Source organism: Dryas octopetala, chromosome 1, assembly GCF_963921425.1.
Source record: "Dryas octopetala chromosome 1, drDryOcto1.1, whole genome shotgun sequence".
Lineage (NCBI taxonomy): Eukaryota > Viridiplantae > Streptophyta > Magnoliopsida > Rosales > Rosaceae > Dryas > Dryas octopetala.
The window spans coordinates 22,232,160-22,258,351 of NC_141366.1; the positions used below are offsets into that span (position 1 = coordinate 22,232,160).

Below are 26,192 nucleotides of genomic sequence, written 5' to 3' on the forward strand. Positions count from 1 at the left end.
GTTACGCACATAGGAAAAATTAAAGAAATAAACTAAAGTTAAAACAACGTTAATTTATAGGATAAGAGACATATATGGACATTAACTTCTTTAATGTTTGTTAGAAGCCCAGCCAAAAAAAATGACACGTATATATATATATCCCTATTTTTGTTATTCAATTGATCGAAAAATATCAATTTTAGACTGTGCGTGTTTGCAATTAATTGGCAATAGGTCTAACACAAATTTTAATGAATGACTTGGGCTTGTGGGATTTAATTGCTACCCAAAAGCTTGAATTTTGTTCCATAAGCCTAAGCAATTACAGATAACAATCTCTTGGGCATTGAGTTACAGATGTCAACACCATATTCTATATTGAATATTCCAAATTTTCAATTATGAATGTTTTCTTTTGTTTCATTGGTTGGGTATTGCTTGTCGGGGTTTTTGAAATTTAGGGATTAAGTAAATTATTGTTTATACTATCTTAATTAATTTGTAGGAATAGAGAAGAAGATGAATTTAGGGTTTAGTGGGTGTAGAAGGGTGACTGAGTAGGGTTTGAATTATTTTCTTTTTAATTTTGGGCTAGGTCTTTATTTTTTTATGAGAAAGCAATAACATTACATTAAAACAGCCAAAAAGGCATATAAAATATAAATTAAGTTATAGCAAGAAGCCCTACAATAATAATGTAGAGTAAACAATCTAAATGCTTACAACAAAATAAGAGTATAATCTCATAATGTCGACATCGAGCAGACACTACAACCGACAAACGGAGCCACCGAGGCACCATATAAATTAGCAAGCTAGTCGTATTTGGGTCCACAATTCAACCAACATCTCTACTCCTTGTGACGAGAACCAGAGACAAACTGGAATAAAGATCTCCAAAAAGAAACTAAGCGTCGCTAAAGCAGGATCTGACATCGCACAAATCACAGATCGCGCACCACGCCACTGATAGACCAAACCAAAGCGATCAAAAAAGCTCTCCTTTATTGAAATGAAAAAACTCTCACATAGAGAGATGAAAAATCTCTCACAAAGAGAGAAGAAAGTATCACATAGTACCAACCAAAACAGCAAAAAAAAAAAAAAAAAGGAAAAGGGAGAGGGGGGGTAGGGGCAGCGGGCCTGTGAGGAACACAAGAGTCACCGCCCCCACTATACTAGGTTGAGAGAGATAGGGTTGAGGAGAGAAAAGAGAGCGTTTGGGGGTGGCGGGTAGGGATTTTTTTAAAACCCATAGTAAACAAGTTATGTTAGGTCAAGCACGAAAAACCTGATTTATTTTGGGCTAGGTCTTTCACGTCATTTCAAAAAAAAATTAATTTATTATTAATAATTTTTTTAAAAAGTGTGTAAGAAAATACGTAGGTGAAAACATAGGCACTCTTTTAAAATAAAATCTTAAAACTATAATTAGTAACATTAAACTTAAGAGAACAATAAAAATTAAAGCTAAAAATGATAATTTAATATAAAAATGGGTTAATTACATATATATACCTCAACTATACATCACTTATCAGTTGGGTTTCTCTGATTTAAAAACTTTCATTAGGGTACATCAACTTATGTTTTTTGTCAATTAAATACCTCCGTTAGTCTGACCGTTAGGAAGACCGTTAAATGCCTACGTGGCGCTGACGTGGCACACACGGACCCCACCATTAAATATTAATTTAGCATTTAAAAATAGCCACTAAACCAAAATTAATAAAAAAATCAAAAAAATCATTAAAATTATATAAAATTGAAAAAAAAAAAAAAAAAACCCAACACTCCCTCCCCCACCATTTCCCCACCCAGGCCACCGCCCCTCCCCCCCAAACCCAGGCCACCCCCCACCTCCCCCGCCCTTCCCCTGCAAAAATCTTCGTCACAGCCATTCCTCAATGACGAGAGATTCTCAGAAACCGTTCTATCCATATGATTCTTTTTATGTAGTGGGGACCCTCTGATGAAGCTTGGTATGAACTGATGTTCTACACTAGGAACCGCCTTGATCCCATCTTCCAGATGAAACTCAATTTCCACTAATGATGGATTCCTAGATGTGCTGCTGGGTTCAACTTGTAAAGGGATATGCTGAATTTGGAGACCCAATGACTCAAACTTTTCCTCAAGCTTTTCCCTTGGAAGCATCCCATCAGGAGGTGAAGAGTCACCAACGGTGGATCCAATTGATGTTGCCGAGGCAGTCCTTTGTTCTTGTACTGCCACTACATGTAACATTTACAAAGAATAAATATGCAGACCAACAACAAATAAAAAGTCAAAGATACACAAATACAATGCATTAATCCTGGGGGAACCAGCAAATAAGACAATTTCCAAAGCACAAACCTTTAAGCCCGTCATCAGTTGTGATGAGATCAAGTTCAAGGAGATTGAGAAGACGCCCAAGATCAACTCCGCTTGTCCAATTCTCAGGAGGTTGACCAATTTTTAATTTAAGTCGGCCTCGGTTAGCAGTACCACCCCATATGATCCCAATTGGCCGTGGCTTCTCACCATTCTCACCTTTTAGTACTATGAGGCTTCCGCTGTCTCCTTCAAGGTCAAATGTCTGTTGGTTCTCACCAACAACAAGAAAATCTGTTAAGAAGCATATGCCTTTCTCATCATTGTACTCGAGAGCATAGGCCAATACAGTTCCAGCAGTTAAGCCCGAACTTCTTCCAACCTTCATCACCTGCTTCCCAATAAGGGTAAAGGTGGGTGCGACGGGTCGAGGGCAGGAGGGTGCGACGGGGGTTGGGGCGGTGCTGGGTGAGGGCGACTGGGGCTGGGGAGGGGGGAGGTGGGTGCGACTGGTTGAGGGGGAGGGTTGGGTGACGGGGAAAGGCTGGGTGAGGCTTGGCTAGGTAAGGGGGTGGGGCTGGGGAGAGAGGTGGGTGGGGGCGAAGAGGGCTAGGAAGGAAGGAAGGGGTGCGACTGGGTTTGGGGGGAACGGAGGTTGGAGGGAGGAGGGTGCTACAGGGGCTGGGGTTGGGGCTAGGGATTAAGAAAGACGCAGAGGGGAGGGTGGCAGTCGGTGAGAGAGGCAACAGTTGGGTGGCTGTGCAGGGGAGGCGGAGGGAGGCGGAGGTGATGCTGGGTTCTGGGCTTCCTTTTTCTTTTTTTTTTTCTTTTTTTTTTTCAATTCAATTATTTAAGTTTTATATATTATATTAATTTAAAAGTTTATTAGTTTTTTATTAATTTTGGTTTAGTGGCTATTTTTAAATGCTAAGTTAATATTTAATGGTGGGGTCCGCGTGTGCCACGTCAGCGCCACGTAGGCATTTAACGGTCTTCCTAACGGTCAGACTAACGGAGATATTCAATTGATAAAAAACATAAGTTGATGTACCCTAATGAAAGTTTTTAAACCAGAAGTACCCAACTGATAAGTGATGTATAGTTGAAGTATATATATGTAATTAACCTTATAAAAATATATTAGGTTGATGGGGAAATTACAGTGTTCACTTTCCTCGGTATTGCTTTTATCCCTACCTCCAATTGGATATGCGTCTGGTTGCTTGATTTAAAAAATGTATCTCGAATTTTGGGTGAGTGCTGTGAGCTGTAGGCTGTAGGCTGTAGTCAGATAAAATTGCCGAAAAAGTTGGGACAACTATTTGACCCAACACAAAGGACATGAAGGTTAACAAATGAAGTACAGAAGCAACAAGCCAAAAAATAAATGTTCATGACACTGATAACAGGCCCCTTTGAAGAAGACTTACTGATCAACTTGTTCGTGATGATAATGATACATAGTTGACATAAAGCACTTTGCACACATGCACCTGTTTAATGCTCCTTCAATCATTTATACAAGGAAAATGCGGTGTGACCGTGTGAATAGCAATAGGATAAGAAACAAACAATTGGAAAATCTAATTATAATATAAAAAACAAAATTTATATATATAAAGCGCTATGAAGTTAATTCTTTAGCAAATTAATAATATCTCATCTTAAACATAATGAGTTATGGTTTGTGGGATTCACTCCACATTATAATTTAATGATCGAAACATCTAATTTCTAAGTATCTATACAAGGATCATCCTTGTAAAAAATTAGGTAAATCGAAAATCATTAAGACATCTAATTGTGATTGAATAAATAAATTGATATATCTACTTTTTTTCTATAAGAATGATCCTTCTATAGAGGCTTAAAAAAAAATACACGGCTTCGATTATCAAATAACAATTTGGAGTGAGTCCCATAAGTCATACCTCATTATGTTTAAAAAGATGTATACCTCAAAGAAAGGGACCTTATATACATTAAGATGAGGGGCATTCTGTACTCTCGGAAGGGATGGGATGAACCCATCGAGGTATACCTTCAAAAACAGGCGGAGGAAGCAGCGCCGAGCGTTGCTTGTAGCGCTCGCTTATTATAAATAAATAAAATTCACTGAGCGCTCGGTGGCACGTTAGCATGTTCGCTCGTCCACACCTGAACGAATCTGTATATATATCAAGGATCCTTTGAATAATTTTATTTAATGAATCTATCACGGAGCCCATTTTATATTATATTTTAACAATCTAAACCGTTTATTTTGTAGGTCTATATTGTAAGATCATCTACGTAAAAAATTAGTTAAATCGGAAACCATGAAGATATTTAATTTTGATCAAATTAGACAAACAAAATGTTATCGATAAACATTCGAAATTGTGACCATTTAATTAACGGTAAAATAGTTTCCGATTTACTTAATTTTTTTGAAGGACGATCCTTCAATGGAGACCAAACAAATAGATGGTTCCAACCATCAAAATACCATGTGGAGTGGACCCCACAAGAAATCCCTTAAATAAGCTTATTTAAGAAATCCCTAAATGGAAGGGGTCTATATATATGGAGTGCTCTAAAGCTAACCAGTTAGTAAGATAATACGACAATAACCATCACTTTGAGCCCACTACACAATGTAATCTCATGATTCAAACCGTTTATTTTTTAGGTTCCCATTCAAAGATCATCCTTGTAAAAAATCAATGAAATCAGAAATCATTTAGTCAACTATTAGTAAGCTAATTGTGCTCATATAAATAGACCAACACAAATTTTTCAATAAAACATTAAATGATTGTAATGATAATCAAATGATTAAATGATTTCTGATTTAGTTGATTTTTTGAATGGAGACCTAAAATATGAATGATTTGAATCATAAGATTAAATTGTGTAATGGGTTCAAAAAAGTGGTTAGCGTCATGTTATCTTACTAATTAGTTAGCTCTATAACATTTTTGTGGATATATATATATATATATGGCCTTCTAATAAGGGATCCCTCATTTAGTGTTTAATGAGGGATTCCCCTATGGGGCCCATACAAGTCGTTTTGTGTCGATCGAAACTGTCTATTTTTTACATCTCCCTTGATAGATCGATCATCTCTGTAAAAAATCAGCCAAATCAGAGACTGTTAAGATATCTTATTGGATCAAACAAATGGACGAACAACAAGTTAGTCTATAAAGTATAAACACCTAAACTTTGACTGCTTAATCAAATGGGTAAACAATTTCCAATTTGACTGATATTTTGTAAGGATGATTTATCAATAAAGATGTAAAAAATAGACGGTTCAGATCGACACAAAAGACTCGTGTGGACCCCACAAGGGGATCTCTCATTTAACACTAAATGAAGGATCTCTTATTGGAAGGCCTATATATATATATATATATATATATATACACACACACAGTTAAGGGATGAAAATAATGATGCATGCAGCACTGGGGGAAAGATCATTATGCCATTCTATATGATTGAGTATATGAGTAATCTTATCTATCTTTTCTCTTTGCATGCTCTCTTTTCTTTTTGTCAATTATTCTTAGAAACTTTTATCAAAAAAAATTTAAAAAAAAAAGTAGGCTTTTTTTTTTTAAATTTTGGTATCTGAACTTTGGGTTTTGTCCCAACTAGGTACCTAAACTATTATTAGTTTCAATTTCATACATAAATTTTTATTTTGTCCCAAATTGGTATACAATGTGACTTTTATTAAAAAATACTAACAAAGTTTGGTTATTTGTGTTACACATTTCTTATATCTAGGGTTAATTTGGTCTATTCAAGATCCTATGGTAACTTAAATGCCCATAATTTTGATGTATTATTTAAAAAAGGGTTTTTTACAATTTTGGTACCTGAACTTTAGGCCTTGTCCCAATTAGATACTTAAACTATTATTTGTCCAAATTTCATACCTAAACTTTTATTTTGTTTCAAATTGGTATACAATGTGACTTTGGTTAAAAAATACCGACAAAATTTGGTCATGTTTGTTACATATGTCTTATACCTAGGGTTAATTTGGTCTATTCACAATCCAAGACTGACTAAAATGCCCCTAATTTTGATGTATTATTTGAAAAAATTTGCCTTATATACTAAATTATGACAAATAATAGTTTAGGTATCTAGTTAGGATAAGACCCAAAGTTCAGGTACCAAAATTGAAAAAGACCCTTTAAAAAAAATCACCTTATATAATAAATTAAGACAAAATAAAAGTTTAGGTATGAAATTAGGACAAATAATAGCTTAGGTACCTAGTTAGGACAAGATTCAAAGTTCAGGTACCAAAATTGAAAAACTTAATGCAGCCAAAACTTTTATTAAATTTTTTCGCAATTTACCCCTCATGTCTGCTTGACCAAATTCACTCTATAACTTTTTATATTACTTTTAAGGTCCATTGATTTTAACTACTAAATTTCAATAACTTTTTAGTTTAGGTACCAAAATTAAATAGCATTTTAGATTAGGTACTAGTTGAAAAGTCATCAAAATAATAAAGTAAAAGATATTAGAATTTACAAATATTACATCACATGCCACTACAATAAAAAATAAAAATAAAATTACATCATAAATATTACATTAATTTATACTATATTGTATTTTAGAAAAATCAATTCAGTCACAATTTAACTGTGACTATCTTGGTAAATTGAAAGAGATAACTCACACCACTATATTATGTATTATTTTGAGTAAAAGTATTGTTTTGACCTCTATTTATACTATATTGTAGTATAATTTCTTTAAAATAAATTCAATTAAGTCACAATTTAACTGTGACTGTCTCACAACTAAGATGTGACTGTCGTTCAGTCACAACTAAATTTGAAATTGTGAGTGTCGTACAGTCACAACTAAATATGAAGTTGAGACTACATTAGTAAATTTTCAAGATAATTTAAAAGCCTCAAGGACAATTTTGTCAAAACCTTATAAATTTTAACTAATACCCATCATATGTGGGCCAAAGGACAAAAATGTCAAATGAAAAAGGTTCAAATCAAAGAGGTCAACATATTTGTGACCTAATCTAAAAAACTATATTTAAATTTGGTAGTTCAATTGAAATATTATATAGTCTTTATGTTATACCGAAAAATTATTGAGATCTAGTATTTATTCTTAATTTTCTATTACTTTTAATTTCCTTTTTCATTTTTTATTTTACTTTTTCCTTTTATCATATTTTCTCATATTCTCTATAGTAAATTATTTTGTACCCATCTTTAGAGAAAATATGGATGGACAAAAACATCATTGAAAAATCAGATATTCTCACCCATCTTAAGTTAAGAGAATCAGACCCAAATTCTTCAAGTCCTAGGGACCCATTGTTTTTTGTGATCTGCGATGACTCATACTTAAGAGAAACACATTACATGATTTTTTTTGTATGTTATTATTTTAATGTTGTAGTTGCACTAGGTACTTGTGTTTTGTTTTTTCGTAAAAGTCAGGAAGCTTGTTAAGGCATAATAGAAGTTTTGGCTACATTACTAACATAGTTTTATGTGTTCTTTAAGCACACTTGGCAAAATGAAAAGGAAGAAGATTAAGTTACCCTAAACTCTCATGTTTATTCTAGCCACTTGAATTTCGAGTTATAGAAATTATTAAAAATATAGGTTGTCCTAAAGTCTCATTTGGTGCTCAAGACTGGATTAAAAATCATAACTCATAAAATTTAAGGTATATTGAAGAAAGATATGGGGGCTAACTAACACATTCTATCCAATTTGAAGGAAGAAGATAAACTAGTTATAAGAGGTTGATATTCATCACTTTGTGAGAATTGGAAAAGATAAATTTTCTTCATTACGTCTAATTCATCTTCTTCCTTCAACTTGAACAAAAGTAAGAAATTAGCCTTTATTTTTTTCATTCAACATATCTTAAATTCTGAGTTAACATATCTAATTAAGTGACTAATCCATCTTCTTAACATTTGGCAACATTCGTATTCTGTCACGCCCAAGTTCAAACTCCAGTTGCTATAATATTTTGATCATACGGTCCAGATGACTTTCTCTTGCTCAAATGTGTACATGTTGCACATTCTTTTAAGTGCTTGGTGTTCTAGATGCTTAGTAGAAATGGCATGCGATTTTGTTGACTTCTTGCGACTTGCTTCTTTGTTGATTTGATTCTATGCAGTGTTTCAAACAGCTGTAATGGGAACAAGGTTCAATTCAATTTTTTTATTTGATCGATTTTCTTGTATGCGGGTTTGTACTTGGAAAAACTTTAACATAGTCATCACTGTATACGTTGATGCCAAAAATGGATCAGAGAGGGGTAGGCGCAAACGCAATGTATAATGGTTCACCACAACCAATTTGATGTGTATAAATTTCACTATATATATAATGGATAGGACTCGGGAGCTCTTCTTTTGCAATTCTCTAAAGAGTTAAATGCACTATTGGTCCACTAATTTTAACACTTTTTTCAAGTTGGTCCACGATTTATTTTTTGTCTCAATACAACCCAGTTATTAATTAACTTGGCCCAACATAGTCCATTCCGTCAATTTTGTGTTAACGCCCGTCTATTTTCATCACGTGCCGCACACGTGTTCGTTTGTTGAGGGCAAACGAGTAATTTCATGGGGGATAGATTCAATAAATTTTTAATTCTATTTAAAATTTAAAAAATCAGAATCTGATTTCATTTTCTTTTAAGGGTTAATTACATATATATACCTCAACTATACACCAATCATCAGTTGGGTACCTCAAGTTTAAAAACTTTCATTAGGGTACATCAACTTATGTTTTTTGTCAATTAAATACCTCCGTTAGTCTGACCGTTAGTCTGACCGTTATCTGCTGAGTTGGCGCTGACGTGGCATACATGGACCCCACCATTAAATATTAACTTAGCATTTAAAAATAACCACATGTACAAAAATTAATAAAAAAATAAAAAAACCCATTAAAATTATATTAAATTAAAAAAAAAAGGACCAAAAAAAAAAAACCAGCCCCCCTGCCCGACTTCACGTCCCTACCCAGCCCTCTCCCTCACCCTTCCTCCCCTACCAATCCCCCACCAGGCCACCCCCTCCTTGATGCGCATCTTGGCCACTTCCCCTACAGCCGCATGCAGCAGATCCCAAGTGGTTGGTGGGGACTGAGCGTTGGGGCTTCCGCGGCTCGAGCCTTGTCCACCGCAACCACACCTGCTCCCCACCGCGCACAGCGTCGACTGGGGCGAACCGGTCGCGACCCAAGTCTGCAAAATAAGCCAAAAAACAGATAACCCAAAATCAGAACAGCCATAAAACGAATCGTTTAGAAATGAAAGAAAAAATAAAAACCCAAAAATTCTGTTATCTCATTATACCTTTGAGTTATTGGAACCAAAAGCAGAGTCAGAGTGCTTGAACTCGTCCTGGAGAGTTGAGCGAGCCATTTGGCGAGTCAAGCCGGCCAGGTAGTCTTCCTCATCGCTCTCGATCTCGCTCGATCCCACCACGGACTCGACCAGTGAAGGGGGTGGCCTGGGTGGGGGATTGGTAGGGGAGGAAGGGGGAGGGTGGCAGGTCGGGGCTGGGGGAGATGAGATTCGGTTGTGGTGGGGCTGGTGGGTTTCGGGGCTAAGAAAAAGAGGAGAGGTAGGGAGATGAGAGAGAAAGTAAGGCAGAGAGAGAGAGGATACATGGGATGGGTTTCGGTGGGCTGGGGGTTGGGTTTTGGTGGGAGGGTAGTAGGTCGGGGCTGGGGGAGATGGGATTCGGTGATGGTGGGGCTGGTGGTTTTCGGGGCTAAGAGAAAGAGGAGGGGCAAAGAGAGATGAGAGAGAAAGTACGGTAGAGAGAGGGAGGATATAGGGGATGGGTTTTGGTGGGCTGGGAGTTGGGGGTTGGGTTGTGGTGGGAGGGCGGCAAGTCGGGGCTGGGGGAGATGGGATTCGGTGGTGCTGGGGCTGGTGGGTTTCAGGGTTGAGAGAAAGAGGAGAGGCAGAGAGAGATGAGAGATAAAAGAAACAAGAAAAGAAAATGCAGATTTGAAAACCCAGATTTGAAACAAGAAAAGAAAATGCAGAGCAACCCAAATTTGATCCAGTGGTGGGTCTTGCCCTTCTAAGCGACGACGGCGGCGTACCTTTGAGGCGTGTTATTGATGAGTGTGGGGAGGAGGGGTGGCTGGGGGCAGGTGCAGGGGGTCTGGGCTTTGATTTTGGTGGTTAAGGGTGGATGAAGATGATGATGATGAGAGTAGTAGAAGAAAGAAAAAAACAACTGGGGATTTGATTGAGGGATCTGTGATCTGTATAATGATGGAGATGTTTTTCTGGTTGTGCAGGGGAGGCGGTGGGGATTTGGGCTTTTGTTTTTTTTTTTTTTAAATTCAATTATTTTTTAATATTTTATATCTTTTTTAAAGTTTTATTAATATTTTATTATTTTTGGTTTACGTGGCTATTTTTTAATATTTAATGGTGGGGTCCGCGTGTGCCACGTCAGCGCCACGTAGGCATTTAACGGTCTTCCTAACGGTCAGACTAACGGAGGTATTTAATTGACAAAAAACATAAGTTGATGTACCCTAATGAAAGTTTTTAAACTTGAGGTACCCAACTGATGATTGGTGTATAGTTGAGGTATATATATGTAATTAACCCTTTTTTTAATCACTCCCTCTGTCTTCCCTCTCACTTTCTCTCTTTCTCTCTCCCCGACCTCACACTCTCTCAGATTTCTCAGCCCGACGGTGATCGCTGGTGAACCAGGCCAAACCGAGACCACCATCTTCTTCCTCTCTTCCTTCTCTCTCTCCCCATGGGCTTGGATCACCCAGAAAATCACCGCAATTGAAGAATTCAGCCGAGACCCAAAAGTAAAAAACCAAAAAACAAAGAAACCAAGCCCATCGTAAATCCCCGGCCAAACCCCCATACCCCAGCCACCCCTCTTCCCTCCCTCAACCTCATTTTCTCATCTCTAATGGCGGAGGTAGAAGCTCCTAGTGTCGTCGCCCGAGGCTCCAATGGCGGAAGCAGAGGTAGATCGAGATGGGGTGAAGTCGACGCTCGGAAAAAAGGGCATATCGAAAATGGATTTGGCTGCAAATGAAGAAGATGAAGCTGGGTTTGCACATTCAGAGATAGGGGAAAATAGAGAGAGGGAGAGAGAGAGAGAATAGGAGAGGGGGAAGAGGGGGTCACTGGCCAAGTGTAGTGGTGGGGCCGGGCAGAAGGTCAATGAGAGGGAGGAGAGGGTGGAGGGTGGGTGAGTTGCCGATGGTGGATAGAGGGTTGTGGGTGGTGGGTATGGGCTGAGCACGAGTTGGAAAGAGGAGGTGATGGTGGGTTTGATTTTTTCTATTGTTTTTTTCCTATTCTTTTTTTCCTTTTTTTTTTTGTTTTCTGCAGGAGAGGGTGGAGATGGTGGGGAGGGAGGAGGGGCTACGGGTTGTTGGTGGAACCTGGGCTTCTTGTTCTTCTTTTATTTTATTTTACTTTTTCAATTATTTTTATAGCTGGGCATGAATGAAGATCATGGGAAGTTGCAGAATAAGAAAGAAGGTGAAAAAAAAGTAATGGTTATGAGTGTGATTAGGGAAGAAGAAGAAAAAGAGAAAAGAAATGGCTATGGGTGTGATCAAACAACAAGAAGAATTTGGGTTTACTGCAAATGGATTTTGGGAAGACAAAGGGAGTGATTAAAAAAAATGAAATCAGATTCTGATTTTTAAATTTTAAATAGAATTAAAAATTTATTGAATCTATCCCGGTGAAATTACTCGTTTGCCCTCAACAAACGAACACGTGGGCGGCACGTGATGAAAATAGACAGGCGTTAACACAAAATTGACGGAATGGACTATGTTGGGCCAAGTGAATTAATAACTGGGTTGTATTGAGACAAAAAATAAATTGTGGACCAACTTGAGAAAAGTGTTAAAATTAGTGGACCAATGGTGCATTTAACTCTTCTCTAAATGTGGATGCAACCCCAAAAACGCCCAATATGGTCGAAAGAAATATGGCACAAACATAATGAAATACAATCACTTCTTGGTTTTTATTCTTAAATCTTCACCGATTCACTTTTTCACTATTAACACTATTAACGCATATATTTATTTTTTCACTACTAAGGTATAAATTTTCATTGCCAAATATTTTGTCATACAATCAATGTACCAAAGACAACTCTTGTACTTGTATAGGCTTATAGGTTGAAATTACTTCTATTTGTTAAGCTTGTACCAGTTTGCACTAGCTTTGGTGCTTTGCTGTACTTAGATTCTGTATTTGTTGTCCAGAAGGAAAACATTGCATTACCATGCACTAGTAGACAAGAAACATAACTAATCAATAAACCAAGAAAATTCCAGCAAAAAAGAACCGGGAGTCTTGCTTAACTAACACTTGGAAACCCTTAAAATGCCATATCCCACAACCCCTATACATTTGTAAAAATCTATAGCCCATAAATGATACGCAATCAAATAGCCTCTACATAACCTGCCAAGTCCCAACCATGGCTAAAATTTCTTAGTAGGACCTATATAATTCAAGCATTCGGATACTTGCCATCTTCATAAAAGAAATCACACATTAAAAAAGTTTTTGAGGAGCCTCTCACTAACTAATTTAATAAATCTACCCCAGCTAAAAAAGTGAGAACGGTCAGGATTCGTGGTAGACGAATTTGGTCAAGGTGAGAACCACCAGAGAGCATAGTCTAGAATGCATGTTTGTCATGGCAAGCAAAAACTCGGCTTGCTCTGAACATGTCCAGACCAGCAAGCTATAGCTAGCGGTTGGTTCATAGCAAACTACTGAGCCTACAAGTTGTGGGTAAAGAGGTCAACATGTCCAGACCAACATACTGTATTAGCTAGTGGGTTCATTGCAAACTACTAGGCCTACCGGTTGCAGGTATTGGGGCTGCTTGGGCAAAAGAGTGGTGGACCACCATACCATTGTTCACGATGGCATTGACCGATGACAACGCAGCGCCTTTTGCTGTTTGCTCCAAAAGGTGAACAAGTGACATAAATATTTCCATCCTTGTTACATCCCTATTTGCCTGCAGATAAAACTTGAAGTAAGTGACCAATAAAGAGAAGCAAAAGTTGGATCAGTATGTGCCCTTTGAACAAGTATGGAATATCCTGCCGCCAAAAGTTCAAAAAAGACATGTAAAACTATGGAATTTCACCATAAATTAACAGCAATAATTATTGACAAATCCTAAGCACCTAGACAGGAATAAATAAAGGGACATCACAAGTGCCTGCAAGGATAATTAGAAATGGAAAAGGCTCCTGTTTTAGAATATTACCTCTACTGCAAAGCGTGCCCATATTTTATCATTTCGAGTTTCCATCTCCCCCTTCAAGATGGTCAAACCCAAACCTTTGATTAGATCAGCAATTTCTAAAAAGAAACCCTGTTCTTCACAAAGCATCTGCCAAGAGAGAATAAATTGGAAAAAATATATATTATACATATGCTTAACTCATAACCAAACCTCCAATTTCAGAGATTGAATAAAATGTTAGTCATTGCAGCCAATAAATAAATAAAATAAAATGTTAGTCATTACCTCCACAAGCATCTGACGAGGTGGATTCAGATCCTCGACTATGATAGGGCAAACCACAGATTGTGACCCAACCTCAAAAGCCCATGTTGCCCCTCCATCAAAGTTGTCTTTTAGAAGCAGTCCACCTTCTTTTCCAATAATCTGCATAGCCAGGAAAGGAAATACATCACAAAAGGTTCCCTTTCTTATTTGTTACATGTGAAAGCAAAAAATGGTGTACCATCAAACCGCGATAGCACCTAAAGGACTTTTACTTCAAGATTTTATAATTTTCTGCGGCTGCACTGTTTTATGGCATCAGAGATAAATTATTCATATTCCACTACTTAGGAAACTTGTAAAGCATAATATATCCTTGTTTTTAGATAATATCATATCCTGACTCCCAACACCCATGCTCATGACTTCATCACCAATGATAGCAAGACTTTCTGTTGAAGAGAATGGATAGTGATTGTACCTTAGACTCTCCCGTTTGTTTTAGCTTGTCAGCATGCTTTGTGACACTTTGCAAGAAAAGCATATGCTTGATGGTGCGTTCAAGCAGTGCATCTATGCTACACTGTAAAACCATATAATGTGATCAAAAGAATGGCATCAGCATTTGAAATTGTAAAATTCAAAAGGAGTAATGAGACAAAGATGAAAGGCATTACTTTCGCCCCATTTGGCACAATTTCACGCAACTCTTTCACACGATCTTGGATCATCTGACGATCTTTTGGCCTTGGTCTAGGGTTCTCTCCAGGTTTAAGCCTTTTGCGATTTGATTTTCCCATTATATCAGGCCTCTTGGAATATGCAGTTGAAACACTACTCTCATGCTTTGCACTGTTGCCCTGTTCAACCCAAGAACTAATTTGAGATCCATAGATAGAGGTAGTCTGGGAACAGTTGCCCAAATCATCCCTGCTACACCCAACTCGGAAAGAACTAGTTTCTTGTATCCCTGACTTTCCGAGAGCTTTAGGAGGGCCAAATGTCTCCCCATACACATGATTAGATATTCTATCCTGTCCATAAGTGGGAGAACTGTTAGGGATGGAAGAGCTACTGATTTTTGTCAATGTTGTTCTACAAGACACGTTATCATCGGAGCTCTGCTTAACAGCAGAGTGAGCCCTAGAGACCACAACATCTAAAAGATGGTCAGCACCTGCCCCAGAGAAGATATTACCATTTGATGTCCCTTTACTTGCTGAATAATAATCAGAACCTAACCCCTGCACATTTGTAAATGTCGAAGTATTCTCGCCCATATCTTTTGAGTTTGAACCTGGCTCATCAGCAAGCAAACTATTCCAATTGTCATTAAGCAACTTATTTTTAAAATCCATACCCAAAGCATCAAACAAGTCATCCCCTGATGAAATTCGAGCACGCGCATCATCAGGTGTAGCCTTTCCAGATCCTGGACTACAAATTTTATAATCAAGGTCATCATGAATAATATCAGGGATGTGCTCAATAAAAGACATGTGCTCATCTGGATGAGTCGATGGGATATTAAGGGCTTGAAACAATCCATCATCTATCCTTTGCTTCACATCAATGGAAAACTGTCTCTGGTCAGAGCCTTTTGAAAGCATGTCCTGAGAAGCCGATTGACCTGCCACACTGGATGAAGAAACCCCTTGTGTTTGGAATGAATCCGCCTTTTGAAATTTAACCCCAGGCAGACGTCTGCCAGAGAGATTGATGTCAGCTGCTATGTGTGGGTCTGAAAGAGAAGGAACTGAAATTGGCCTTGAATGAGTACTTGATCCACCATGTGCTTGACTTCCTCCAAGCAATGGAATGGCCATCGAAGCTTTGCTCTGACCAAGGATTAGACTTCCATTTGTTCTCAGTTGAGGCATGACACCATTTGATGCTGTAATATTGCTATCAAAATGATACCTAATGCTATCATCAGACAAGATCTGATGATCCATCAACTTTAGGCTTCCCTGACTTGCACCTGATTGACCAAAACGAGGTGGGTATTTGAGTCCACACCTTGAATTGTATGAGGGAGCCAGCTGGTTCAACCATGCATCAGAATTTGAGGGGATCACTTCAGCTCCCCCAACTCCATCCTTTAGTTGGCCTCTAAAAGGAAAGTTTGTCTTCATTAAGGGAGAAATCATTGGTTGCAGAGGGTCCTCATGAACTTTAGGCAGAGTTTGGGTAAAATTAGGGGTTTGAAATGTTGAAGCAGTAGTTTGAGAATTATTTTGAACCTCTTTATGAAGAGAATGAGATGGTTGACCAACAAGGATTGAAGCCCGAGATAAGTGGCTTTGATTTGTATAGTTATCAGTCATCTGAGTAGAACTTGTTGCCAGCATTCCAATAGTAAAGGGTGCCCCACTTTTCTCAACCGGATCTTTTGTCGCATAGTTTTCTGATAAAAGAGCACCAGGAACACACCCTAGTTGCAGAATCAAACTCTTCACATCATTGATGAATCCTATATTCTCCATAATCTGAAGCAGAATGGACACATTAATCAGGTTGGAAGCACGTGGCAGAAATTAAGAAATTGATTTGGCTTAACCAACAGCTTGCACCAGAATGATCAAACTTAAAGAAAATATAGGTATTAATAGCCATAGGGGGTTAAAATAAAATTCTTGTACTTCTAGGGACTTCTCATCTTAATATCACAGCCATTGTTGCTTGCAACAGAAACAAAAAGGTGTAACTGACAGCATTTATGTAAAATGAAATTGCCCAGTCAATAAAATGATTTATTTGGCCGAAGCCCATGACTATCTTTTACGCCATACAAAGTACCCACTTCTCAATAGGTTATAATATAGTGTCCAGAGGCCTTGCCTTGAATATATTGCTAAATCCAGAGGCCTTGCCTTAAATATATTGCTAAATCCAGAGGCCTTGCCTTAACATATTGCCAAAACCTGAGTACACAGGTAGAAATTTTACTAGGATGACGAACCAAAGATTTGTCTCTTGGTTGGAAAGCCCTGGTGATTTAGTGAGAAAGCATTTGATGGTTTCAGGTACACAGGAGAAGAAGATACAAACCACTGGAACATAATATATGTTTCAGGTATTTTAAGGGAACCATATACATATTTCACAGGTCACTTAGAAAATACATTCTGCCATCTAAATCCATTAAACCAACATATACTGAAAAGAAAGCTAAGTACACATCAATTTGTAAATTTATAAGAGCTAAATAAAGTACTTACAGCCAAGGAAGAGCCAAGTTGAACAACACCATGAGGCAGAACAGGAATAACTGCAACTGTCTGAAGACCAAATAAAATACAAGTACTGAAATGAAACAACAATATATAAAATATGCAAAACAGTGGATTATAAAGGAAACTAGCATACCTGCATCCCAGCTGAGAATTGGTGGTGAATCTCATTTAGGACCTGAAACAGGCCCCAAAAATTAAGTCAGAAAGTACAAAATCCAAACAAAAAACTTGAATATAAGTTTTTAGCCTTTAATGAAACCACATTTATGAGGATTTCTAAAAGAGGTCTCATTAATTAGCTCCCACCTCATATGGTGAAAGTCATACCAAGCACAAATGCCAAACCCTAATTTCTTTAAGTTATAGCCTTCCACAGCTAACTACATTGATGATAACTATCAAGAGGGGTCTACATCATTTAGCTTCCATTTAAGATTTAGTTTTACTCATCCAAAGCATAAACACCAGCTACACTGTCAAAAGAGAAACCCAAGAATAGATCACCCTGACTTTCTTAGCAAGATTTCATTACACTTCTCCAGAAAATACTGTATTAACGGGCAAATGTAGATATTCTGGTTTTTTTTTTTTTGTAAATAAGTAGGCATTCTGTTATATATCACACAGTTCACACCGCTTATATATATAGGCACATGTAATTTTGATCTCCTACTTGCTGGAAAATTCATGTTGACCAACCATTGTCAAAATTCAAAGCTTGATATTTAAATCCTGATAAAATACTTTTCTTTTTTTAAATAAATATCAGCCACTCGATTTTCATTCAACAGTTGGTGAACAAGGATTTTCGTAACTGTATATTTAAAATATGCACGTGCACATAAATATAACTTTAGATGATGTGTGTGCATTGTCAAAATTCAAAGATTAATATTCAAATCCATAAAGTAATTTTCTGTTCCAATATTAAATATCAGCCGTTTTCATTCAACTGTTGGTGAGCATGGATTTTTCTATCTGTGTATTTAAATTTTAAAATATATACAAACAAACACACACAAATCTAACTTTATATCATGTGTTTGAGTGTGTATTGTCAAAATTTAACGATCGATATTCAAATCCCGATAAAGTACTTTTCTTTTCTAAATAAATATCAGCAGTTGGATTTTCATCAGCGATTGGTGAGCATGGATTTTGTGTATATAAAATATGTACACGCACACATAAATATAACTTATATAATGTGTGTGTGTGTGTGTGGAAATTACTTATACCATCTTCACCAGCAAAAAAAAATTTTCATAGCAAAATGGGGTAATTAAAATCAATAATACATTACTTCTGGTGGATGGGCATCTTTGTTGTAAATGCTTGAAAGAATCCATTGATGGTTTCCTGTAAATGCAGCTCGCCCAACTATTCTGAAAATGCACAAAAAACAGTTTTTGAAATGGCTGTTTACAGCTAACAAGGAAAAGCACTTAAAAAATGACGTACATGTAGCAGCCAATACGGAAAACAGAAAAGTCTTACCCTTCACCCACTATATTGAACGGTTTATCCGCCATCATTCTGTTAATAAGTGTAGAGACTCTTTCCTCTGATTGAATGCCACGAGAAGAGGAGCCCACTTCAGAAGAAACCCAGCACCCTTCCCACTCTCCAAATGGTAATTCAGTGCTTTCCGTTCCAGCAATGCGTGTAGATAGAGGAGATGTTGATGGTTCATAATGACATTCTTCCCAAATTAATAGTCTGCCACAAAGTTGAAATCTTTTCTTTAAACTCAATTTAAAAGAGCCTCATCACTAAACAGATACATATAATTCCCATGGGAACAGGCATTAAAGCATCAAAAGACGACATGACACGTGCACCTTTTATTCAGTTGCCAAGAACATTGGGGAGAGAATATAATATGGAATTTTCAATGTTATGCTAGATTCAAAGATTCAAAGTAAATAATTGAGAAGAAAAGAAAAGAAAAGAAAAAACATAACCTTACGACTAAATAGTTCAAGATCCCTCTGTTGGGAGTAATTTTGGCATGATGTAATAAATTATCTAAGTTTCAAAACATATCTATTTAAAGTGCATTTTCTCAGAAGCCAAACATAGAAGAAAAGAGAGCAACTGATCAGTAAATTTATCTCTCATTGCTGATGAAAAAAGTTAAAACATTTTTCTTGTTTGAAACAATAAAAATAATAAGACGGGGTATAAACAAACAAGGAAGACAGATACTGATAGAATACATGCTCATAGAGTCATAGGCAGTAAATGCGTCCAATAAAGAGCAAACTAAATGCAAAGCCACTTTTCACTTATAGATTCTTTAAGACAAAACAGAACAAACCAAAACATAACCTTCCAAAAACAGAAATAAAGAGACATCAGATTGCGAATCTGATACAAGACACAGTAAACAATGAGACGATAACATCTCCATCGTATCTTAGAATATATGATATATCCCAATCTCATAAACCCTAGTCCTCGAACCAAAACGAAAAGAGACAATATTGTCTCTGATATCAGATCCACTCTGTTTGGCTACTGAGAAAACACAGGAAATTTAAAAATTCCATAAAATTCACCTCAACCTGAAAATTTTCCAAAGTTTTACACCGCTTTCTCGGCAACCAAACAGAGCCAAATACAACAACTGGTTTAGCTAAATAAACAAATAAAATTAGAAAACTGGAAAAAATTTCAACAAGCTCTGTGTTTCGTCCATTTTCTGGGGGGACTTACTTCGTGTTTTGGCAGCCGATCTTCCAGAACACAGCATAAGCCCATTGATTGGCACCGCACAGCGTCTTGAGCGCTTCTTTTAGCAAAAACCCCATGGCTGCTGCTTCAGCCACCACTTCGGAGCTCAACAAATCAAAAACCTCAAAAGCAGCGAGCTGAGAGAGAGAGAGAGAAAGAGAGTACTGAGGAAACAAAATTCGAGGTCAGTCAGTAAGTCTCAGTCAGTGCCGGAGTGACCGTACATTTTCCGGCGACTCAGAATCGTCGGGCCTAACTTCCACGGCACGATCCTCTTCCAGCCTGCTTCGTCCTCAATCCACCACTGCTCTTCCTCTCTGGATCCAAGTTCTCGGTGGTCAATCTCAATCTCCGGCAAGCCATGAATGTGATAGAGAGTGTGAGAGAGAGAGTAAGAGCGCGACCTAGAGAGAGAAACCGAACGAAGCCAAAACGAAGAATCTAGAACCTACACTATTCCACAAGCTTCAAGCCTGTAGACAGCCTCCATTTTTTTTTCTTTTTGCAGCTGAAAAAAAAAACGTGAAAGTTGAAGCGTCTCTCCTGAGAAAAACAGCAAATAAGAGCTAGAGCGATGAGACTGTGTCACTGTGACAGTTCAGTTCTTCCTCTAGTGCCCAAAACGGTGTCGTTTGCTGTGGTGGAAACTGGCAAGCGATAGAGAGAGGTCGTCTTCAGGGTGCTTGCTTCAGCTGTTGGCTTGGTGCTGCTGCTGTGTTGTTGCCTGCGAAATTCTCTGTACTGTGTTGGAGTGCGCTAAAGTGCGCCACAATAAAGAGAGGGATTGGGTTTCGGTTACAGGCCTGTCACGCTAGCAGCTGTCACAGTGTCACCGCCTCTGTTCTTTTTTTTTTTTTTTGTCGTGTTTGAGTCAGATTGAGATGTAAGTGTTGTGGGGTCTGAACAAATAAGGTAGTGCGGGTTGCTGTCGTGCTGACGTAAGATTCAACATTGCCCTTGCTTTTTTGGTGAAATTACGGGAGTGGCAGTTTTAGGAGACTGACTGAGTGGAAAAACACGTGGACGGCTGCGATTATCTTAGTATCTCTGTGTAAAGAATGATAGGAGAAAATATAAAAAACATTCATATTTTGTAATTTTTTTTTTTTTTGTGTGGCAAGAATATTCATAAAATCATGATTAATGATTAAAGTTGAGAAAGGGGCTATGATGAGGGAGATTTGACTCTCGCCACTTTTTTGCTTTCTTTTTCATCATATTATGACTTTTATCTTATGTTACAGATTTAATTGCAAAATTGATAATGAACAGCTGTTTTTAATCTTCTTCTTGTTTTTTTTATTGAACAATAAGCTCCTGTTTATACTTGAATCTACTAAATGTGATTAAGCTCAAGGTGCCTTGTAAAAATCTAAGTGGTGTTGTGAAACAACTTAAACTCAATGTCTCATGGGAGAGAGTTGGCTACTTGATTGTATGAAACACAATGATTTCCATCTCATCATGTGAAACATTTTCATTTAATATGTAAAAATTATAAATGTAGATTTATGTGACTCATCATGAATGGCTTTCTTCTACGAAGATCACATAATTACATTGGCATTTTGGCATAGCAATATAGTCATGGCCGATATAAAGTCTCACCATCTACTAGCATGGCATGGTGAAGAAAAGTTTCAAGTTTTCAAACCAATGATGTGTTGTATTTACTTTTTATTCTATTGGTCGAGGCAGAGTGAAGCTTGAAACCAAGATAAAAGTTTTTTGTGTCATTTCTTATGATTGATGCGGGACGTGCCACCTGTCAAGGCTGATTTCGACCTGATCGGAATGTTTTGGATGATAAGAGTTTGCACGCTATGATCTAACTTCTAGTCAAATGATTGATTGGCCAAGCAAGGAACCATTTCTTGGCTTAACTTCTTTTCTAGAATGCTTTGTAATGAATAATCAAGAGTGTAGATTGCATTGAAAGCAACTGCAATAAAACTATATGAGATTTGTAAAGCGATTGCAAGGAAAAAAGTGTATGAATTAAAGAGGATTGAAGAACAAGAACAGTAAATTTAAAAAAATAATAATAAAGTGTGAAAAATGTAAAGAGTTGTATTAAAAATTATAAGAAAAGCAAGAACATAAATTCAATTGTATGAAAATTTAAAGAACAAGAATGAAGAAAATAAATTGATACTAAGGCCTTGACAAAGACTTAGTAGAGCAATAAAGGAAATGAATTGAAATGAACTAAGATAATGGAAAAATAAGAGAGAAATTATTTTGTATAATCGATATATTGACACGTGGTATAACCAGTCTATATATTATAATATGAGTAGATATTATTAATATTATACCCTACTAATATAAACGCATTATCCAATAATACTCTTACAAGTTGGATTGGTTATACCACATAATTTTTCAAATAACAGAAACATGATTTCTAAATGTGATGTTGAGTATATCCCCATTTTCTTCTCGATCCACTTGTATTTATAGAGTGACCAGTTGACCCAATCCGGCTAAGCCATTAATTGGCCCAAAACCATGCTTACATGATTAGGATGACTAACTAGAATCGCGACCAATCCCAAAATTATAATTAATCCATGTCACTAATATATTGATCAATGATTTAAGTGCTAACTTTGTTGGCATCCAATACAAGATTATTTCCTTACGTGCGTAATAACCCGAAAATTATAATTTAACTATAGAATACTTTAGATTACCACAAGCTTGGAAATTTCCACTTTATCCTTAAATTCCTCTAGAAGACTATGACAACTCTGGATTCATTTGCATGCATCTAATGCAGAGGATTGAATTTGTTTGGTAAATTATCCAAAATACCTTTACTTGTATTTATTTAGGGAGACTATCCATAACTTGTGTTTGAACTTATGAATATTAATTAGGGAGACTTAGGGGGTGTCCTCAACTCAGATTTTAAAGAAGTTTAATGGATTTTAAAATTCATAGAATCTATCAAAATTCAAAGAAATTAGATGGAATTCTTATGGAATTTGTTATGTGTAAAAAATGCATTCAAATCCAACCAAATCCATCCAAATTCATTAAAATCATTCACTTAATGAAATCCATGACTTTTTGAGGACACCTGGATTTCATTGGAATCCATTAAAATCTGAGTTGGGGACACCTAAAGTTCATTGGAATCCATTAAAATCTAAATTGGGGACACCTAGATTTCATTAGACTTTTAAAATCCAATGAAATCTAAGTTTGGGACACCTTAAAGTTCAGTCTATTTTATGATTTTTTCTTAGACTAAGACCGATAGTGATTTAAAGTTTTTAATTTAGTCCTTGTATTTTTCTTCTTTAACGACTTTATGTTAGGTTTTAACTCACAAAACTCACTCGACATTCTATGCAGTCTCTACAAAACTCATTCTACACCAAAGGAGGGAAAATACCCTTCAAATTGAAGAAAGATTTTATTATGAATTAAAATGATTTTCTTATAAATTTTAAAACACCTCCGGTCTCCATCTAAAAACTATTTTTCTAAAAGACCTAAGCCTAATTATCTCTATTAATTATCGGTTATATATGTCATTTAGGTGTAATGTTCATTTTGTTAATTTATTTTTAATTATTTAAATTGATATAAGTGAAAATTACCGAAATACCTTGCTCGTATATTCATTATTTCTAATTTATTTTTCTCTACACTCATAATTGGTGTTTGAGCCTATAGCTATTATTTTTAAGACTAAATATATGATTTGTGAACTAATTTTCATTTATATACATTTTATGTTAAAATCAAATATGTATATGTGAAAGTACCATGTTGCCCTTGATTTATAACAAAGTGTAGGACTATAACAAAACATATCATACGTAACATACATACAACCAATTGTGAAGGTAAATATCTAACCTATTTAAGTCTACGTAGATATGTAACAATTAAGTCACCCTGAAAGGATATGTCTCTAGCCATCAGTTACGTATACAAACAAAGACTTTCAAGATAATTCACTTCTCCACTAATCACAAACCCCATCTTCTCTTCTATAAAAATCGATCATTCTCCTCCTCATTCAGCTGCAAGTTTACATAAAAGATCACATTCTCTTCCACCCAAAATAGAAGAAAAACATCTAAACCAAAATAAAAAGCTAGAGAAAGTACATTTACCTAAATATCACTCAACTCCCACTCTTGCATTTGAAGTTCAATTTCGAATTTAAAGCTTCAAAACCATTCTTCATCACTTCAAATTTCTCATTAAATTTAATTGTCGAGAGCTCGGTGCCTTCCGTGTGGCGCATTTTTCATTAAAGTGGACCAGGGTGGGATTTCCTATAGCACATGGGCTGACTTATAAGCCTAATTTATGAACTGGACTTAAAAAAAATAACCCTAAAATTTATGTAATTTTCTTGTGTTCATTGAGTATCTTTTATGGTATTAATTTTAGAGCAATACTAAGAATCCCAAATTTGGATCCAAATGATGTGGTAGTAAGTAATTGATTCAATCGTATATGGCCCACTTTCATGTTCATTTATTTTACAACAAGTAAAACACTAATACGTGTAATAACACATCATTTGAGACCCTTAGCATTATGCCTATACATGTTTCTAGCGACATGTTTTTTTTTTTTTCTTCTCATAATATTAGTCAATATTCAAGCTTTCACATTTACTATTATATTGAATTATTTTACAATCACTAAAACATAAGTCTAATTGACTGAATGAGAGAATCATGCACAAAATAGTCAAACTCTCCAAAAATTGAACAACTCAATCAAATTTAATTTTCACAATATAAGCATATAAAAGTACACTAACACTTAGTCAATAATAGGTTGCTGCCACCAAAGAACATTCATCCTTCAATCCATGTTTGTAAAATAAAGTTATTTACTACATTACATTGTTAGTCCATGTAGTTTGGGTCAAGTTTTATTTTTGTCTCTGTAGTTTCAATTTTATCAATTTTATATGTACTTTACAAACTATTACAATTTAAGAACATGTTAGCATTTGCATCCTTTTAGCCATCAAAGTCGTGTGATTTTGTTTCTGCACTTTACAAACCTTTACAATTTTGGTTATGTAATTTATAAACTATTAGCAATTCAAGGATGAATTGAATGACTTAATAAATAGAAATATTAATATGTCATTAAATCGTAACAGTTTATAAAATACAATATTAAAATCGACAAAATATAAAGTAAAGAGAAAAAAAATGAAACTTAGTCGGACGAAAAGTAAAATTTGACAAATTTAATTACAAATGAGATTGTAATCCCATAGTACTTTATTTTCTTATAAAAACAAGCAATTAGCTGAACCCATTAAGGATGTTGATTGCTGAATTTGTGGTCCAAAGTGAACTAGTGAAGTCTAAAGTACAAAGCTAACTAAAATGTATTTTTAAGTGCATAAACTTGCAAGTTGTAACCTTTTAGAGTCGCTTTGTAAGCCCTTTCATGCCTTTTTAGGGACTTTGAAGTTAATTAAGTATTTAAATCTTTCACACTAAACCTTGAACTTCCCTACTATGAGTAGGATTAACAGGTGAATTTCCTTACCCCAAAATCCCAAATAACTAATTATATTTCCTACCCATTAAAGTCATCCTATACTACTAGTCTAGTAGACTAGTGTTTGCTACTCTCCACGTGCTCTGTTGAGCCCAAAAATTCCACTCAATTCCAAGAAAGTGGATGCTTAAACAGTTAAACTCTTGCAGTAATTTTCTTTTCATTTACCTTCTTTTTCTTTGAGAGTTTCGAAACACTTGTAGTAAGATGGAAGGGTAGGCTTGTTTGACATAGCAATTCTGTTCACCTCTATGGGGTTACATGCAGTTTATTATTCCTGCAACCCTTCTAAGTGGGATGGTCATGGGCCTCTACGCTGCAATCAAGTGTGTAAATGATGCACCTATAGCCTACCATTGAGTCAGCATACGATGATATTAAATAATTAATACTATTGTAATTGATCTTTTCTTTTTCTCTTTTATCTTCACAAAAAAACATATATAACACCTATACATATACCTCCATATAATTAGATGTGCTATATTGTCTGTATTCTTAGGCCTTCCACAGTGGTGAGCTTGAGAGTGAGAGTGAGAGTGCCCTGAAGCTCTAATTTTGCTTACAGTGGACCGGAGTAATGAGAGTGAGGGTGAGTGAGGGTGAGAGTTGAGGGTGAGGAGAGGATCCAGCTGAGAGTGAGAGTGTGTGAGTTTTTTATCACAGTAGGCCCCACCGAATTTGAAAAGACAAAAAAGGGCAGAGAGAAGAATTAAAAAGCTTCAGCACAGTCCGGAATTTTCGAAGAAGGCAGGGGCATTTTGGTACTTGCGGAGGGAGAGAAAACAGTGGCCGAC

General features: G+C 36.3%; 1 protein-coding gene and 1 pseudogene across 3 annotated transcripts; both read right to left on the reverse strand.

Annotated features, from left to right (window-relative positions):
- Positions 1 to 833: 833 nt before the first annotated feature.
- On the reverse strand, positions 834 to 2,686 carry LOC147299167 (protein NARROW LEAF 1 pseudogene; annotated as a pseudogene). The gene is made up of 3 exons (XR_015119945.1): positions 2,341 to 2,686; positions 1,843 to 2,216; positions 834 to 863 (listed from the first exon to the last, which is right to left on the reverse strand). The product of XR_015119945.1 is annotated as a protein NARROW LEAF 1 pseudogene (transcript).
- A 9,942-nt stretch (positions 2,687 to 12,628) lies between these two features.
- Positions 12,629 to 20,568, reverse strand: LHW (transcription factor-like protein). Of its 2 annotated transcripts, XM_086228710.1 has the most exons (11): positions 20,064 to 20,568; positions 19,822 to 19,976; positions 18,601 to 18,822; positions 18,407 to 18,488; positions 17,237 to 17,278; positions 17,089 to 17,148; positions 14,545 to 16,356; positions 14,349 to 14,450; positions 13,889 to 14,029; positions 13,625 to 13,750; positions 12,629 to 13,369 (listed from the first exon to the last, which is right to left on the reverse strand). In XM_086228710.1, exons 2-11 carry the CDS (start codon positions 19,914 to 19,916, stop codon positions 13,187 to 13,189), a joined length of 2,865 nt encoding a protein of 954 aa, XP_086084836.1. In that variant the 5' UTR covers positions 19,917 to 19,976; positions 20,064 to 20,568; the 3' UTR covers positions 12,629 to 13,186. The 2 variants fall into 2 exon arrangements, with proteins under 2 accessions (XP_086084836.1, XP_086084835.1); XM_086228709.1 differs by having other exon boundaries at positions 19,822 to 20,568.
- Between the last annotated feature and the right edge of the window lie 5,624 nt (positions 20,569 to 26,192).

Excerpts from the sequence above, each read along its gene's own strand:
- LHW (XM_086228710.1), bottom strand. The coding sequence starts at position 19,916 with ATGGGGTTTTTGCTAAAAGAAGCGCTCAAGACGCTGTGCGGTGCCAAT. Across the intron at positions 17,279-18,406 it reads AAGATGCCCATCCACCAGAA|GTCCTAAATGAGATTCACCA; the intron begins GTAATGTATTAT and ends GGCCTGTTTCAG. Across the intron at positions 13,751-13,888 it reads CTCGTCAGATGCTTGTGGAG|ATGCTTTGTGAAGAACAGGG; the intron begins GTAATGACTAAC and ends CTCTCTTGGCAG.